We start from the raw sequence: 19,305 nt of genomic DNA, 5'->3' as shown, positions 1-19,305 counted from the left end.
TGAATCTTCACATATACATTCAAATCTACACATTCAGAAAGTACTGTCTTTCTTTTCTAGGAAAACAGACCAAATATTGATGACTCATCCTGCATTACACAAATTGTTGCCCTATCAAATTCTATCTAGACTGAGAATGTCCCACCCCCAAATGCGACTAGCAAATCATAGTTCATGGGTGTAATGTAACTAAAGTGTGTTGCCTATCATATGGCCCTGTCCCAAATGGCACCCTAAACCCTTGCGGTCTTCCTACGAGTCCGCACTTTCGTAACGTAATGCCTCTTTGACTGTCGGGAAGAAGACTGCTGCGGAGCTCGCATCAGTGTGGGCTCTGCAAAACTGTGCATCGGGTGCGCATATCGGCCGCGAAGGTGGCGCTCGCGAGTCACGAGCACCCTTCTGACTCCTAAAATGACAAAAGGGACACCCTACGGTCTCATGGACTTAACGGACACGCACACATGACAGCCATTGTAAGTCCACAAGACCGAAAGTGCATATGAATTGTGCCATTTGGGACAGGGCCTATGAGTTGTTAATTTAGTTAGTAATTGTATCATTTATTAGTTTATTTCACAGTCTGACAAAACCATGATTTTCTACTTGCTATTGCACAACAATGGCAGGTTGCATTAGGGGGACATTTGGTATTCTAGAGAGCATTTTAGTGGACATACATTTCAGTCATCAAGACTTTTATTCCCATCAAAGAAATGTGAATATTTAATTTTATTTACATTTACTCTTTAAATTGTATTCATTTTTTTTTCTAGCTTTTAGGATTACACAAGCATATTGATGACCTCAATGCAAACGCACATGGGCTTTTGTTTTAAATGCATGGGGTCTTTTAACAGAAATGTGATGTGAAATAACTTGACATGATATTAATAACACAGTGATTCCTTAGTCTAAGGCCCAGTCCTGTATCTAGAGATCTACCTGGAGATTTTACATCACTGGTCAAGCACACCTGCCAGTAACCTTCAGTGAACCATCTGGACCTGGTGTGCTTTGTTAAAGTTGCAATTAAAGTCTGAAGGAAGTCAGATCTCCAGTTATCCGACTGACAAATAATACATGTACTGATAAAAGCTTAACAGCAATTCAAGCTGCATTGAAAGCATATGAAATGTGCATCGTTTTAAAAATGAGTTGGTTTTGGTTATAATCAACCTTTAGTTGGATCAAAAAGTTTGTTGTAAGATATGCATAAATATAATTCATTTCTTGTTTTATCTTTTCTTACATGCTTTCTTTAAACTCTTCTTTATGGCGGCTTTGCCCTCTGATGACTCCATCCAATCAAAATGCACTATGAAACTCATGTGTATATCCATGACCTGACCTGACCAATCACAATGGTTGTTTAATCAACCTCCAAAAATACTGCTATAAACCATGCTTCTGCAACATCTACATGTAGATGGTTTGTAATTATTATTTTTTTTGAGTAACTAATGCATCTGTTTCCCTGTGGCTGATGGTGATGATGATAATGATGCATGTGCTCGAGTCATGATGACCTTTCACCCCTGCTTGTCTGATGATATGACAAAACCCCTCTCAGCTGAGGTGTAATTGATCCGTAGCACAGTTTGGTAAACATTTGGTGTTTCTCTGCAGGGTTCCTGAATGCATGTTGCGCTCAACTTTTTTGTTGATAGGGAACGCTAGTAATTATTATGTTTCTGACACTGCATCTTCATACAATCATATAGACATCCAAAATACATCAACACACACAGATGTAAAGATACCGAAGGCATCTAAATATGTCAGTTATGAAGGTAGAGATGGAGTTAAATCCACCTTGAGCTCATACTCTATGTTTCCCTGTATTTCTGTGCTGCTTAAAAGACACTGAACAGTCAATTCTTCCCCTCAATTCCTGATGATTTCATGTGCCAAAAATGACAAAGTACAACATTTTACCACATCTGACTGAAATGTGTCCTTTAACCCAGCACGCGTGTCCCTTCTCTTTGCTAGTGCCCTCTGTTGGTCATTGTAAGCTATTAATGTGGTTGGCATGATTCCACGTGAATCTACAGATCAGTGCATTTGGTTGACTGAAGCAAGAAGTTAGGGTCTGTGCACTCCCTTCCCTAATGAGGATGTTTAGACTCTTACAATAATTTATTTTATTATTATTATTATTATATATTTTTGTTTGAGTTGCTGCCTCCTCCCTCTTCTGTCTTTCCCCTTTTTCACCATTGGATATGATGAGCCTGTTCAGTCTTGCCAGTTTGATATTTGTTTTCTGGTTTCTCCTTGTTTGATTTTGCTCCTTCCTTCCTTTTTTTTTAATTTGTTTACAATTTGTAATCAAATGTTTCAGACTGACATAATTTCTTTTCTCTCTGTCTGCCTATCTCTATCTCCTCCTCTTTCTCTACATCTGTCTGCTGCTTCCTTTCTCTCTGTGTAGAACAACTTCATAAATCTGAGTTTTCTAAGGCTCTTCAGAGCTGCTCGTCTCATTAAGTTGCTCAGGCAGGGTGAGACCATACGCATCCTGCTCTGGACCTTCGTCCAGTCTTTCAAGGTAAAATTATACACATACAAAGAAGTGTGCAACCACTGTTTTCCGAGACTTTGTAGTGCAGCATACACACAGTGTTAATTTCATCAATGAAATGAATGGAGAAAATGTTGGTTAACATAGGTTGGTTTTGTTTAATTTGTCGGAGATTAAGAAGATGTGAAGAAAAATGTGCATTGTTAAGATAAATAAACAATTTTAATTACAGAATGCTGTTCAGGAAAATAAAAGTGAGAAAGAAGAGGAAAAGTCTAGAAATAATATTATTCTTTCAAATAATCCAATTATAGTCATTTATGGTCATTAATTGCCCTGCTTGCGCTGGTGGAACATGGAAAGCGTGTAAATTACAGTGAGGAAAATAAGTATTTGAACACCCTGCTATTTTGCAAGTTCTCCCACTTGGAAATCATGGAGGGGTCTGAAATTGTCATCGTAGGTGCATGTCCACTGTGAGAGACATAATCTAAAAAACAAAATCCAGAAATCACAATATATGATTTTTTAACTATTTATTTGTATGATACAGCTGCAAATAAGTATTTGAACACCTGTCTATCAGCTAGAATTCTGACCCTCAAAGACCTGTTAGTCTGCCTTTAAAATGTCCACCTCCACTCCATTTATTATCCTAAATTAGATGCACCTGTTTGATAAAGACACCTGTCCACCCCATACAATCAGTAAGAATCCAACTACTAACATGGCCAAGACCAAAGAGCTGTCCAAAGACACTAGAGACAAAATTGTACACCTCCACAAGGCTGGAAAGGGCTACGGGGAAATTGCCAAGCAGCTTGGTGAAAAAAGGTCCACTGTTGGAGCAATCATTAGAAAATGGAAGAAGCTAAACATGACTGTCAATCTCCCTCGGACTGGGGCTCCATGCAAGATCTCACCTCGTGGGGTCTCAATGATTCTAAGAAAGGTGAGAAATCAGCCCAGAACTACACGGGAGGAGCAGGTCAATGACCTGAAAAGAGCTGGGACCACCGTTTCCAAGGTTACTGTTGGTAATACACTAAGACGTCATGGTTTGAAATCATGCATGGCACGGAAGGTTCCCCTGCTTAAACCAGCACATGTCAAGGCCCGTCTTAAGGAGTCATGGGAGAAAGGAGTCATGGGAGAGGAGTCATCCAGAGGAGTCATGGGAGAAAGTCATGTGGTCAGATGAGACCAAAATATAACTTTTTGGTCATAATTCCACTAAACGTGTTTGGAGGAAGAAGAATGATGAGTACCATCCCAAGAACACCATCCCTACTGTGAAGCATGGGGGTGGTAGCATCATGCTTTGGGGGTGTGTTTCTGCACATGGGACAGGGCGACTGCACTGTATTAATGAGAGGATGACCGGGGCCATGTATTGCGAGATTTTGGGGAACAACCTCCTTCCCTCAGTTAGAGCATTGAAGATGGGTCGAGGCTGGGTCTTCCAACATGACAATGACCCGAAGCACACAGCCAGGATAACCAAGGAGTGGCTCTGTAAGAAGCATATCAAGGTTCTGGCGTGGCCTAGCCAGTCTCCAGACCTAAACCCAATAGAGAATCTTTGGAGGGAGCTCAATCTCCGTGTTTCTCAGCGACAGCCCAGAAACCTGACTGATCTAGAGAAGATCTGTGTGGAGGAGTGGGCCAAAATCCCTCCTGCAGTGTGTGCAAACCTGGTGAAAAACTACAGGAAACGTTTGACCTCTGTAATTGCAAACAAAGGCTACTGTACCAAATATTAACATTGATTTTCTCAGGTGTTCAAATACTTATTTGCAGCTGTATCATACAAATAAATAGTTAAAAAATCATACATTGTGATTTCTGGATTTTTTTTTTTAGATTATGTCTCTCACAGTGGACATGCACCTACGATGACAATTTCAGACCCCTCCATGATTTCTAAGTGGGAGAACTTGCAAAATAGCAGGGTGTTCAAATACTTATTTTCCTCACTGTAACTCACCTAATCAGATCATTGTATTCATCATAATCACATAAAATTAATCACACAACATACATTGGCGTGAATGCACTTAAGTAAACTTGAGATTTGTTACGCTTTAGTCAGGATGTTAATGCCAAGCGAGCATATTTACAATGAGACTTACGCAATAAATTCACAGAGAATGAATAACTAAAGCATATTTTTGTCAACTAAAATGGTAGTATGTTTTGATTATCGAAAGACAAAAATTTAACAAATTGTGTAAAAATGAACATTGCATGTATCTCTTGTAGACAAAATGTTAACATTCTGACAATACAGTGCACATTTCTCCTCAAACTTCCAGTAACAGGTTTTCATACACATTTAAATGTTGATTAATTTTGACTTATATGCTGTGTTTAGGCTCTGCCGTATGTGTGCCTACTCATCGCCATGCTGTTCTTCATCTACGCCATCATTGGCATGCAGGTGAGTATGTGAGAGAGTGTGTGGGAGGCTGCACAGTACATACTGAGAATAGGTAAATGGCTATATTTGAAGGTAGTGGGCAATGAGATTTGTGTTTTGTGTTTCACAGCTGTTTGGGAACATTAATATTGATGAGGAAAGTGAGGGTGCCATTAACCAGCACAACAACTTCAGGACTTTTTTCCAGGCCCTAATGCTGCTCTTCAGGTTTGTGTATGCATCACACACTGGCTCTGTGAAATGTTGTGTGTGTGTGTAACATACACTTTCTAACCGTAGTTCAACTCTGTACATTTGTAGGAGTGCTACAGGTGAGGCATGGCATGAAATCATGCTGTCATGTCTGGGAAAGAAGAAATGTGATCGTTTATCTGGTAACACGGAAGCAGAATGTGGGAGCGAGTTTGCCTACCTCTACTTTGTCTCCTTCATCTTCCTCTGTTCCTTTCTGGTGAGAATGACAGCACTATTGTTGTTATTACAACCATTTCTTTAGTTAGTATTTTATTATATGAGAGGCAATCGGAAACTGCAATGAATGTTTTGCTGAGTGGTCACTGTTTGTCATCAGTGGTGAACAGTGACTCAGACATGTGACATACTTCTCTAGTGGTTTTCCATCTGTTCCAATAAAATAAACAAAACTAAATGCAAACAAAATATGAATATGGGTTATTTTAAACAAATATTTGGTCGTAATTTGTATTACACCGCTAATCCATTGACCTATCAAACTGAGAGGCAGCACGATTGCTGTAGTGAGGGCTAGTTTTATATCTATAAAAAAAAACTATTAACTATTATATCTATTAACCCTATTAATTCCACTTTTTTTACAATGTGACTCCCATGATTGTATTGTATTATTATTGCTTAAAAACAGAAAAATAGTCCTATGTACATTTGGTGTGTAATATACAGCTCAACTCATCAGACCTTTGATTTACATGTGTGTAGATGCTCAATCTTTTCGTGGCTGTGATCATGGATAATTTTGAGTACCTGACACGTGACTCCTCTATCCTGGGACCCCATCATCTGGACGAGTATGTGAGGATCTGGGCAGAGTATGATCCAGCTGCTTGGTGAGCCCATGTGCACTTGCATGCATAAACACAACATTATATACTACTTTTGTATATTTTACAAATAACATACTAATTCTAAGAAAGTACTAATTACTTGTTAACTTGAAGTGAAGTTATAAATTGTTGAAGTTATTTTATAAATGTATCTCACTAAACTCAACAATGCACTCTTGGTAGTTTTGCATACTGTAGATATACAACTAACATTAGTTTGTCAATTAACAGGTTTCTTGGTAATTAATAGATAATCCTTGTAAAAGACCATACAGTCTTTTAAAATACATGCTGTTTAAAATGCAGACTTAACATGCTCTGACTACAACTTTTTGAATTTCTTTGGCCCCTGAATTTCTGGACAGACCATTTTTAAGAGGCTATTTTAAGAAACACTTTTTGATCTTGTGTGAAAGGCCAGTCTGAATTAAGTGTCTAACTATACATTTTCATGCATGTGGATAAAGCCTCTGTCCTATATAATGCAGAACACATTGGCCCTCTCTTATGTGTTCGACTGGAACGCTTCGTTTTTGACATTGGTATAGAGCCGTGGCTTCTGGCACAGTCTTTAACGTACAGAGCCTGGCTTCATTGTATCCTACCTTGGACCAAACAGAGGGGAGAATACCACAGCACCAGCTGAGAGAAAGGGATCATGGATTTGAGCTTCTTAGCTCTGTTAAAATCCATCAATCCCCCCCAAACCCTCCTACGTGCCCTTCTGTGAGTCCCAGTCCTCCCACTCTGGAATACTGCATACTGCAAGCCAAACTTACTGTGCCAGCCCCCATACCTTCTACTGAACACGCTAAGTTTCCCGGTATCTGCATTCCAGTGCCTGTCACCCTAATGTTGTGTGTTAGACAATAATGTAGGCGGGCAACTGAGCGTAGATATTCAGAGAAGAAAAGGAAGGTCTGAATCTTAACTTACAAGCAGGATTAAAGCCTTGTTAGGGAAATTATACTCAAAAGATTGAGGAGAGTTTGTCTTCCAGTGATTCTTTTCCTGAACGGCAGGATCAGTCTGACAAGTAAGCTAGGAAGAATTAAAGAAAGAGAAGAGAAAAGAAGTAGAACAAGAAGGAAGGAAAGAAGGTGAAGAAAAAAGGAAGGAATGAAGGCTAAATAAAAGGAAGTAAAAGGAAGAAAGGTTAAGGAAAAGGAAGGAAAACAAATGACTAAAGGAAAAGAAAGGAAAAAAGGAAAACAAAGGACTAAAGAGGAAGGAATGAATGGAAAGAGGGAAGGAAGTAGGAGGAAGGAATACAAAGAGAAAGAAAAGAAAAGTGAAAAGAAGGAAGGAATGGAAAGATAAAAAAGGAAAAGTGGAAAGAAGGAAGGAATGAATGGAAAGAGAAAGAAACAAGTTAAAAGAAGAAAGAAATGGAAAGAGAAAGAAAGGAAAAGTGGAAGGAAGGAAGGAAGGAAGAGAAACAAATAAATGATGGAGAAGAGAATAGAATAGAAGGAAGTAGAAAGAATGGAAAGAGGAAGAAAGAGTGAAATGGATGAAAGAAGGAAAGTTACAAGAAAGTAAGGAAGGGAAAATTAAGAAGAAGAAGAAAAAAGAAGGAGGGAAGGAAAAGCGAAATGAATGGAAATGGGGAGGAAGGAAAAGGAAAGAGAAGAGAAAGGAAGGAATGAAGGAGGAAAGAGAAAGGAAGGAATGAAAACAAAAGGTGAAAGGAAAGGGGGATGAAAAATAGAGGGGAGGAAGAAAGGAAAGGAAAAATAGGAAGATAGTAAGAAAAGAAAAAACATAGAACAAACTGAAAACTGAAAGGAATGAAAAGGGGGTGGGGGGACAAGAAATGAAGTAGAGACGGGTGAGGAACCGTGTGCGAAATGACCAGACGCAGCCTAAAGATTTGACGACACAAACGGGTGACGAGCAAATAAGAAAATGTTTGTGTGATTCTGTGCTTCTTTTTCTGTTCTTGTGCTCTTCTTCCTGCCAATGTCTCTGTTCTGAGTTGTGTTCTCTAACTTCCCTGTATTCTTCTTACAGCGGGCGCATTCATTATAAGGATATGTACAGTTTATTGCGAGTTATCGACCCCCCTCTGGGCTTAGGCAAGAAATGTCCTCATAGGGTGGCCTGCAAGGTTTGACTTCCACTTAAAAACTAATATTACCTGCTAGCATCCAGAATGCAATGAATGTCGCTTACCTCCTCTTCTTTTTCTTTTCAACAATGTTTTTGTACTCTCACCATTTCTACTTGCATTCTACTTGATATGACAATGAGAATGTGCAGGACAATGCCGACACTTACAGGAGCATGAAGTGCACTAGTGTGTATGAAACAAGCAAACGAGAAAACACTAAAGTGAAAGACAAACAAACAAAAAAGAAACTAATCAGCCATCTTTGATTTTTGTTTTGCTTGCTGTTGAGGCACGGCTAGGCCTAGCTGGTACGGTAGCGTGCATTGTTCTGGGTGGAGGGGGACAGAAACTGCATTGACATTAAACTTCACTACAATGCCCTGACAGCAGCGGGACTTTATGCCTGTTCTGAAGCCCCCCTGCTCTTCTATGCAACTTGCCCCATTGCATAGAACGCCATTTTAACACTCAAATGTTGAGCACCTCCCCCTTCCCCTTCCCCACAAATAAACCGATCATCAGTTTTACGGCAGCCTAGTTTACCAAACCGCTCCTTTCGTCCAGGCCAATAACCTTCTTTTTGTTCTGTTCTCCTCCCTTCCCACTTTCCCGTCTCCTTCCTGATCCCTTCTTTTTTGATTTACTCCTTTTCTTCTTCTCTTTCTCTCTCTCCCATGCACATTTCCTTTGGTTTTTTGTTTTGTTTCGGTTGCCCAGTGGCAGAATCAGTTACAGGGATATGTATGAGATGCTCAGGCACATGTCTCCTCCATTAGGCCTGGGGAAGAAGTGCCCTGCACGGGTTGCCTACAAGGTAGAGGGCCTCCGAGTGGCCAGCGCTGTGTCTGTACTGTTGGTGTTTTCTCTTTTTATTTTCTCTCCTTCTTTTCCTCCTTCGTTGTCTGACGGAGGCCGCTATTGTGATTCTGGTGGCAGGGCCGGGTTCGGGGGTGTTAGGCTCAGACGGGCCGATCCACAGGGAAGCGGGAACGGACAAACCTTCTCAGCACTTTTGCACCGTATAAAGACATACACTAGCGCACTCTCATGCAGGTTTTAAAGCTTTAAAGAATGAAATGTAAAGGTTTTTACAGTCTACATCATCGATACATTAAAGCTAAATGCATATGCTTTAATGTACAGCATTGATCAATAAGTTAATTTAAGAACTGTGTATGACAATAAACACAAAAGCTGTGTCCCAAATGATGCAGAATACACTTATGCACATACACTATGTACTCTACCGTCTAGTGTATGAATTTTATAAGGTTATTTTGTCATCCAGCATCATAGTCTGATAGCCCCTCTGCTACTTAAGGAAAGCTGTGACAGTTGAGTGCATGTAGTGTCTAACATTCCACACTTTTCTCAGTTAAATAAGTGCATCATCTGGGTATTTGAAGTGCACTTTTTCTAGTTGGGATTTTCAGTGTGAACACACCACTCACACTATTTAATGTACAAAATGGCATAGAATAGTGCATAAGTACACAAATTGGGACGCAGCTAAACACATACACATGCATACTGTATATTCACATCATCATGCACACACACACGCACACACACACACACACACATGCTCAAATACACACCCAAATGTGCGTGTGCAGCAGTGGTTGGAAGGCCTGAAGGGCTTAAGTCCTCCGAGTCCCTCAGCTCTGTGGATGCCGCTCTCTTAGGGACCCTTTCCTCTTGGGACCAGCTCTCTGTCTCTCTTTTCGATTACACACAGATAAGCAAACACTCACATACGCACAACAGCGCACATATAATCCTTGGGTAGCGTTAAGGCAGTATGATGGTCTAAGTCATTTTCATACAATGTAACTCTTTTGCACAAAAAAAAAAAAAAAAAAATCCTTTTCCCACTGCTCTTTCTTCTGTCAATGCAGTTCTAATCTGTTTCCAGCCCCTCCTCTTTACATTCTGCCAATCATCTGCATGCCCCGCCTCCCAGGCCACTGGACCCTCCCACAAGATACACTGTTAGCTTTTTCTCTCTTTCTTCTTCTCTTTCTCTGTCTGTCCGCAAGTGTACACTGACATTTCACCCTTGGTCAGTGAACGACAGCTAAAAAGTGCAGGAAAGGAGATCTGCGCCCTTAGTGAGCCCTCAACAAGACTGGGATCTCCTTTCTCTTACTTTTGCTCTGCCCACCCTTCCTTTTTCTCTGCCCCTTTTGAACTCCCATTTCGTTGTCGGGTAAAATATAATGTTCCACAGAGTTTTCAATGATCTCCACCAACATAGACTTGTGGTGGCAGACCAACAATCTCTGTGTATTCAATCAGACAGGTCTCTTCCTGTCTAATGTGGTCTCTGTTGCCGCCTAATCTCAGTGGAATGAGGAACAGTGACCAAAACCATTGCATTCACCCTCTTTCTCCGTGTCAAACATTAGGGCCCATAATAGAGAATCACCTGGAGAGAATGTGACCAGCCTGTGGTAGAGCTTTCTTTTCTTATGTTTCCTGTAGCTTTATCTTACACTTCATTATCTTTCGCCCCTTGGATTTTCATGTAGTTTTCGAGCTCTCTTTAAATTTGGTGTCACTGTCACTGTCTCTGTCCTGTCTCTTTCATCACTACCATATCCACCATCCAAACTCCTCCTGTAAAAGCTGTCAGTCCTAAACCAACTTCCTGCTCCGGTACTCCTCTCTGGCAGCCCTCTGCTTTTCTCTTTATCTGTAGCATTAAAGTATTACCTTCGCGCAGCAGGTAGCTGAATCCTCACTCTTAGCTCATCCTCTTCGCAACAACAACTCACAAAGCCATTCCCTCTTTTGTTCTTTTTTTTTTTTTTTTTACTGGAGAATGCTGCTCTAACCTAAACCAATAGCCTGCACCCATCGTTTTTGCATTGAGAGACCAGAGAATCTGGATCAAGCTCTTGTTTTATCCAGTAGCCCATCTATGATTGAGTCTCAATGACAGCAACCACTACTAAACCTAAATGAATGATCTGAAATGAACCAACTAGATGATGCTTTCAGTGTTGGCTGCTCTGTTGCTTGTCCTGTGATGCATGTGACTGCATGATGCATGCTGGGAAAGAGGGTGGTGGGGGGGTGGAGGGTGAGTGTTTCTTCTGGGATGGAGTGGGACGGGGAGACATCGGGTAACATGGGTGATTGCATAGCATAGGGTGTCATGGTATCGGAAGGATTGAGGTAACATTTAACCCTGTGCAATGCAATTATGACTTTCTGTGTTTGAGTACAATCTTTCCCCAGACCCGCACAGGATGAATTATACATTAAAACACTGACATTTACGTAATGCTGTTTTAATTTATTACTTCATCCTCTGGTCTGAGTTTAATATGTGAACCTCCTCCCGGAAAAGCTCTTTGACTGACAGCTCAGATGCTGATATGAAAACAAGATATACCATTGCACAGATACAAATTCGATTTGTAGCATATGCAGCCCCAGTTTCATTGACATCTAGATCAGTGGTTTTTGACTGGTCTTGCTTCAGGACCCAAATTTTACATCAAAGGGCAACCCAGCTACAAAACGAACAGAACATGTCCTTAAAGTCAAACATCAGCATTGACACATTGATTTAGTATGATTTGTTTTACCTTAGTGACACCTTACCTTATGTTCATGATTTTTCACAGTGAGGTCCTGTCACACAATCTGTCAATGTTGGCAATATAGAAATAGAATTGCACCAAATTACAAATGAATTTGCAGAGAAATAAAATACAGTTGGATTAAACAAACTTTGAGGTCAACAACAAAAGACAGGAGAATTATTTCCTCCTCACTTTTAAAAGTTGATAAAATGTTTTATTTGTATTATGCTTTAAGTGTCTGTGACCCAATCTAGGGTCCTGATCAACCAGTTGAGAACCACTGATCTAGACCACAGAATAATACTTTATAATAAAATTGTTACCACACTAAGACAGCTCTAAATTAAGTATAAACTGAGTGTCAAAGGTCACAGAGCTAACCCTGAAAATCCCTCCTCCTTTCTCCTCCCGTTCCCTCTCGCACACCAAAAGCACACCCTACCCGGAGGTTCAAAACACACACATTTCAGTGGTCCTGCTCTTTTAACTGCCCCTGATTGGCTCTCCACAGAGACTATTGCGGATGGATCTGCCGGTTGCCGATGACAACACAGTGCACTTTAATTCTACCCTTATGGCCTTAATCCGAACTGCTCTGGACATCAAGATCGCCAAGGGTGGGGAAGGTTTGCCACCCCTTTCTTCTTCCTTCCCTCATTCATTCCTCTTTATATCTTTCCTGTGTTAAGTAGTTGTAGACTTTTCCTCTGTTTGTGCCTAAATCTGTCTGGTTAATATATTTGCCTATAGCGGTTTAATTACAGTGGGGGTCAAAAGTCTGAGATCCAAATTTAATTTAAACCTTAAAAATTTCTGGTGAAAAAAAGAAAAAATCTAAAAAAGAGGCCTTGTAAGAAAACTTAGGAACCCCAATGACTCGTAAAATATAATTTGTAAGATTTTGCGCACAGTACTTTTACGTAAGATTGGATACAACTTTGTTCAAACCATAACAAAAATTGTGTGTGTTTGTGGAAATTTGTTTGCATATGTGTGTGTACGTGTTGTGTACCTGTTGCTGTGTAAATAGGAGGTGTAGATAAACACCAGATGGATGCTGAACTAAGGAAGGAGATGATGGCGATATGGCCTAATCTCTCTCAGAAGACTCTGGACCTTCTGGTGACGCCACACAAGTGTAAGTTACCCAGGAGGTTGGTGTGTCCACAGCGTTTCTCTTTTACCACCTGAGGACAGCTTCTCTCAGTCAGCCCACTCACTGCTCTGCACCCCCTGATGGTCCAGGCCTGCACCCTTAGTTTAGAGTCATTTTAGGACCTTATAGATATAGACCACATACTTTTAGATGGCAGACTGATCACAGAATGAATCGCAGAAAGTGTGTAGTACGCAAATCGGATAACGGCACAAACATATAAATAGATGCAATGAACCAAGGCAATATTTGCATAAATATACTTTTTTTTTTTTTTTTTGTGAACAGCCAAACTCGTAGCCTTTCAAAGTGTACTCCATGTGATAACGTGCACAAACACTGACTAGAAAGTTTCGTCCTTATCAAGTGTCTGTACTATTAGCACTCATTTAGTTTTGGTTATCTGGGAACGTATATTGTTGTTGCCGTCACCAGTATTTTATTGTTGGTCCACCTTGTACCTTTTACACGTAAAACCCGAAATATACTCCACTTCCGCTATGTAGAGAAACTGCAACTTAACACAAAAACATATTGAGTGTATATTCAAGTGCTACAAAAAACAGTGATAACAGCCTTAATTGTACGCTCTAGCTCACTATGCCTGAGATCAGGGGGTGCCTTACTATAGATCAACCCTCTATAGATGTCTTTTCACTACAGGGGTTATGAGATTCCTGACAAGATGTACATAAAACAGTATTAAAAAAATTGTATTGCACCACTAATATGCAACCAATAAGATGTATGTGCAAGCTTGCCGGTAAGACATGCTAAATGCTTACTATCTTATGAGACTTGCTTAAAACTAGATAGCCTAATGCTTGCTAGATGCTCCAAAAAAGCATGAAATAATGAGGTGGCGTTGCTGTCACACAATAAAGCTTTTGGTCAAATCATAATGCTAGTAATATAAAAGTACGTTTCAGATGAGTTTGCAGCCAGCATGTAATAATTTAGAACGATTTTGTTTGATGCTAATTTTATCTTCATTGTTCTATGCAGATCCTATACAGAGGTGGTGACCATGGCTTTAAACACCACTAAGCATGGCATGTAAACCTAGTCTGAAGTTACTCTTAGTAACTTCTCCATGTGGACTCGGTTCCATAAAGTGGCAAAGACCGTTTTACCTTGTTTACTGTATCTAGGAGTTATGCTGTAGTTTGGTGTCAGTTCTTGCAATACTTTGACACTTAAAACAGTAGAAACAGTAAGAGTATTTAAAATACTGATCATAAAAATGAAGTGCATAAAAAGCCCAGTTTAGCCATTTTAATCAGTCTGCTTGTGAAAAGACCATTGGCTCTGTGTGTGTGTCGATTTGACACTCTTTGTTTGTGCATGTGAGTTTGTGCATCTGCGTTTGTCGTGTGCATGTCCTGTCCTCACTCCCATCCACCTTGCTCAGGGTCCATCTCACCTTGTCTAATCGTACAGGGTAACTTGTCCATTTCTCAGCAGCGACAGACCTGACAGTGGGAAAAATCTACGCTGCCATGATGATCATGGAGTATTATCGGCAAAGTAAAGCCAAACGGACTCAAGCTCTCCACGATGAGCAGGTATGCCGTCTAAGTCTCACCCTTCAGTCAAAACCTCAATCCACGATGAGCTGTGACAAGCAATCCTCAACTATGCTAATTTGTTATTTTCACCAAACTCTGTGGATGTGCCTCTATTTAAAAAAAAACAAAAAACATTCTTAGTTGGTACCAATTGAGATCTGCAGCCAAAACTCCCACCTTCAGATGGAGAACCAGTGAAAATGTGCTGGATCCTTGCTGCTTGCCACAGTTCATGTGGAATCTGAGAATAAACTGTTCTTCTCTCTTTCTAATTTCGTGAATGTGAGTGATAACTTTCTTGGTACTTAGTAGTTCAATAGATTTACCTGGTTTCTTTGCTTGGACCTTCATCATGACTATTTTTATCCAAACTGTTGATCGTGATGTTAGCTCAACATTTTACTGTTACTAAGAACAACGCACTACATTAACAAAGGCATCTCTGCCACAAAATAAGATATGGAACGAAAGGTGAAGTGTCTAATTTCTGCACCACTAGTGTCACCAAATGGAACAATGGACAAAAATCTGTAGACCTGCCCCAAACACAATTTAGTAATCTTTAATCAAAATCATGCCTCCCCTCAAGAAACCTGTCACTCGCATGAGATCACAGCAATTAGCGAATTTCAACAATCCAATCAATTCCACATTGACAAAATCCAGTCCCGCTCCACATTTTTCCTCCTCTCATTCGAGTTGCACTTAGATATGTCATATTAGGGGAGAAAAGTCGATCGCAATTTCTGTTTTATGTCGACTTCAAGCTGGGACAAGAAAAGTATTTTTACATTGATAAAATTACACACATCACCTTTAAGCTCTGTGTGGGTTGAAAAACTTGGTTGAATGCACAATGTATTTGTTGTGATGATTGCCCTCTTCCACATAAACTTCTAGATTGATAATTCATTGCCAAACTTACTGACTGACATAGATAATTCCTCATTTTATGAAGTCACTTGCAGTGGGTGGTTTATTATTTCAATATCTAATGGGTTCTTTTAATTTTGTCCATTCATTCTACCAACTGAATAACAGAATAATGTGTGTCCTTCTATAATTGAATCCCAGGAGTTTACTATATGACTATTGATTATTAGCAGTTACCATGATTTTGTTTGCTGAAGGAGTGTACAAAATCATTGTTTAGGTTATTTTTTTTATTTTAGCAGTCAAACACAACACTTTGATTTCCTCGTTGGTTTATGTGAAGATGGTTACACATGTGTTTTCATTGATTATGAATATTAAAGTTTAATGCAACATGGGCCTGGTCTACAGTTTAAACTATTTTGTTCTTGTGTGATCTACAACTCTACATCCACATGAAAGTTGACCACAGTTTCATAAACATGGCGATGGCCTGTATACAATCTCGGTGGTAACCCATGATGTTTCTTGTGGATGTAGCAGTTTTTGCAGATACCATTGAGCTTGCTAAGCTTTTCCTCATACAGCCTATCTCCTAACTCATCCATTAGATCGAGTTAAGTAAAATGTGCATGTTGTTCACAGATGATTGATATTTCTTTTATCAGCTCTCATTCTGTTCTCAACTCTTACTTCCTCTCATGATATTTTAATATGAAACCTGCCTTTACATTCTACATGCATTTTGTGTTTCTCGCTGGATTGGTTGATTTTTTTTCCCTTCATTTTCCAAATCTCAAGGTGTCATTTTTGGCTGGTGGTACCAATGATTTGCTTTATGGGTCAAATACACACAAGTGTTAAAAGTGCCTTTAAAGATTATGCAACAGTTTTACCACCTCTGGATATATATACTGTATATATATATATATTTTTTGGATTTTTTTTAGCAGTAGTCATACGGTATGTTTACTGTTAGTTTTCTTGATTGATGCAGTTTCTATTGAAACAGAGCAAATAGCCTGTTTTACTCATTTTGGAGGTGGTATTCATGGACATTCTCTTTCTAGAAAACATTTTATTGGACATAAATCTGTGTTTTACAGGAATAGTCATCAATATTATCTGTTTTAAATGTGTACACTACCATTACAAAAGTTTGGGGTATGTGGGATTTTTTTAAAAGGGCTGCATTGACAAAATATAGTAAAACAGTTTATTATGAAATATTAGAACATTTTAGAATAACTTTTTATTTTTTTATTTTCATATATTTTCAAATGAAATTTATTCCAGTGATGGCATTTACCCAGCATCATTACTTCAGTCTTCAGTGTCACATGATCCTCCAGAAATCACTCTAATATGATGATTTGCTGCTCAACAAACGTTAACTTTAATGTTGAAAACAGCTGTGCTTCTAAATATTTTTGTGGAAAGTGTGATATATTTTTTCAGGATTATTTTATGAATAGAGAGAATTTATTTGAAAAACATTATAAATGTATTTACTGTCCATTTTGACCAATTTAATGTGTCCTTGCTGAAATAAAATTATATATATATATATATATATATATATATATATATATATATATATATTGTTTATTTATTTTTTTAACTGAGCCTAAACTTTTGAATGGTAGTGCATATCTGCTAAAAGTGAATTCCTGTCTACGTTATATGTGTACACTTGTGTATAAGTTACTTCATAGCTAACAGTCAACCCAATCTTGATATTATGGGGTCTGCTGAATGACACCAAGATTTATCACCACTGTTTAGCAGTCAGTTGGTTACAGACACTTTTCATTTACTGGGACAATGAAAGTAAATGATTTCTCAGCATGGTACCATCGACAGCTTTCAGGCAGTACAACTCACAGGATAAATCCATTTACCCATAATGCTCCTGGAATGCCTCCTGACCGACCGCTGCTGGATCCCCTCCCCATTCGCACATGGGATGCTTTGCATCCCATGTTTTTCCCCAACCCCATTTTCCCATCAGCTTGCCTGATACCAGCTGTAGGCCATGTTGTATCTTACACAGAATCGAACGCCATTAATGTTTCAGCGTGTGGAGCCGCCGTCTCCAAGCCAGGATGTGGGGCAGGGACTTACTGGCCTTCCTGAAACTCAACCGCACCCAGCAAATCATCTGTGAGTAGCACCCTCTCCATTTCCTTCCCAGTCTCTCTCCCCAAGTATTAAAGTTTTTAGTGTCAATTTCAGTGTTAACAAATTACTGACATAAATATTAATAAAGGGTTTTTCTTTTATTATTTTGTCAATGATGACGAAACAGAGACAAAAAAGAATTACATTAATGTGTACATTATGACAATAATTAAATTATTTTATAGCAAATTATAGGATTAGAGGAATTATAGCAAAATATCAACCATTTTTGTTGAGGAAAAATCCAGAAAGAATATAAGTGAAAGAGTTTCAATTAACCTAATCCCAGTCAGTAATGACAAGTATTCATTCTAGTTAGAGTAACATTTATTTAAACTAATAAATATGACATGATGACATATTGAATTCAAAGGTTATTTTCACCAAAAGATAAAAACTATGATTAAAATAAAAAAACTGTATTGCTGGCCACTTTTCATTCTCTTCTTTTTTATAATACATGACCAATAAAACAAAAACAACAAATGTTAATGAAGATCATCTTCCCTCTCCTTGACTCTAAACCACAATGCGCATCAAACCAGAGCCTTGAGCCCTTCAAGAAATGAAGAGAGCTTGTAAACTGACTAAATATGGGTGTGTTGTCAGGCCTGTTGATGAAAGGATACCGGAGAGCCAATCATGGGTGACGGCGCGAGCTCAAGAGATGTCTCAGAAAGCAGGCAGCTGGAGTCCTGAAGGCCAACACCCTGACGACACAGCAGATAACCACAGACAATCTCAGGTACACAGAGCCTGCCCCATCTCATTTACAATTTACTATTAGGGTATTCATATAAATGCTTGAAATTATGGTAAAAAATAAATAATAATAGTTTAGGTTAGTGCATCACTGCATTCTTAAACTCAAGCATTACCAGATTAATATGGTGGTACAACAATAAATACAAGTAAAATTGTCCCCACACACTACTGTATGAGATAAAACAATAGTTTTCTAAATGTAAGTGCCACTATTTCATTAGTTATGAATTCTACAGCAGCATGCTAACTCACTCACAGCATGATAATTATTTGTTAGAGCTCAGGACGTTCATGTAGTGTCACTCCATTGGACGTCGCAGTGGATCGATAATATTTTCTCTGCCTTTATAAGATAGCATATCAGATATTCAGTCTTTTGTGGAGGGTATTTATTTGAGGGTTTTTTTTCATAACCATGAATGGCTGGTCTGTCTATCCCTCATCCATGTGCATCTCATTGGCAGAGAGCAACAAAGCACCATCTCTGTTGCTGAGTAAAAACTGAATTCAGCAGACTTACACTCTCTCTTATTCTCGTTTATATTTCCCCTCAGTCTGTGTGTCCATCTGTTATCGTTTATTTTATTTTATTACTCTCACATGTCTGCTTTGTACGGTGAAGCTCATGTCATGGAATATATGCATTAATATTCGGCTGTCTGGGAAGGATGTTTAAACCCTTCCGCAGTTCTGAGTGCCATTGTACTGTCAGGAGTTGAGACACTCCTGCCCAGCTAAACTATTTATTAAATTCATGACTGGAACAGCAGATGTTTTTATCATAATCTCATCAATGGGGAAGGCAACTTAAGTGATTCATAAGAAGGAAGTAACAAAAGCTACAGAACAAAGTCCCCAAACAGTGAGAGAATATAGTTCAGTGAGAAAAAAACAACAACAAAAAAAAAAATATATATATATAGCAAAACCTTAAATGTAAAGTTCACCCAAAAATTAAAACTGAACAATTAAAAATACCCTAATTTAATATTGATCGAAACCCATAT

General features: G+C 39.0%; 1 protein-coding gene across 3 annotated transcripts in view; it reads left to right on the top strand.

Moving 5' to 3' along the window:
* cacna1aa (calcium channel, voltage-dependent, P/Q type, alpha 1A subunit, a) overlaps positions 1–19,305 on the top strand; it is a 116,326-nt gene that overhangs the window by 81,738 nt on the left and 15,283 nt on the right. For 2 of the 3 annotated variants that reach the window (XM_084117454.1, XM_084117453.1), the window contains exons 34-44: positions 2,438–2,554; positions 4,902–4,967; positions 5,077–5,174; positions 5,268–5,418; positions 5,925–6,052; positions 8,063–8,159; positions 12,267–12,381; positions 12,786–12,893; positions 14,373–14,476; positions 17,406–17,515; positions 18,143–18,278. In XM_084117454.1, the coding sequence (XP_083973580.1) occupies positions 2,438–2,554; positions 4,902–4,967; positions 5,077–5,174; positions 5,268–5,418; positions 5,925–6,052; positions 8,063–8,159; positions 12,267–12,381; positions 12,786–12,893; positions 14,373–14,476; positions 17,406–17,515; positions 18,143–18,278 (1,230 nt within the window). The remainder of the gene's footprint in view (positions 1–2,437; positions 2,555–4,901; positions 4,968–5,076; positions 5,175–5,267; positions 5,419–5,924; positions 6,053–8,062; positions 8,160–12,266; positions 12,382–12,785; positions 12,894–14,372; positions 14,477–17,405; positions 17,516–18,142; positions 18,279–19,305) is intronic. The other variant, XM_084117455.1, reaches the window with a different exon arrangement.

This window comes from Abramis brama (genome assembly GCF_963993115.1).
Source record: "Abramis brama genome assembly, chromosome: 1".
Lineage (NCBI taxonomy): Eukaryota > Metazoa > Chordata > Actinopteri > Cypriniformes > Leuciscidae > Abramis > Abramis brama.
The sequence above is the reverse complement of the archived record's forward strand: the minus strand, read 5'-3'. Positions and strand labels throughout refer to the sequence as shown.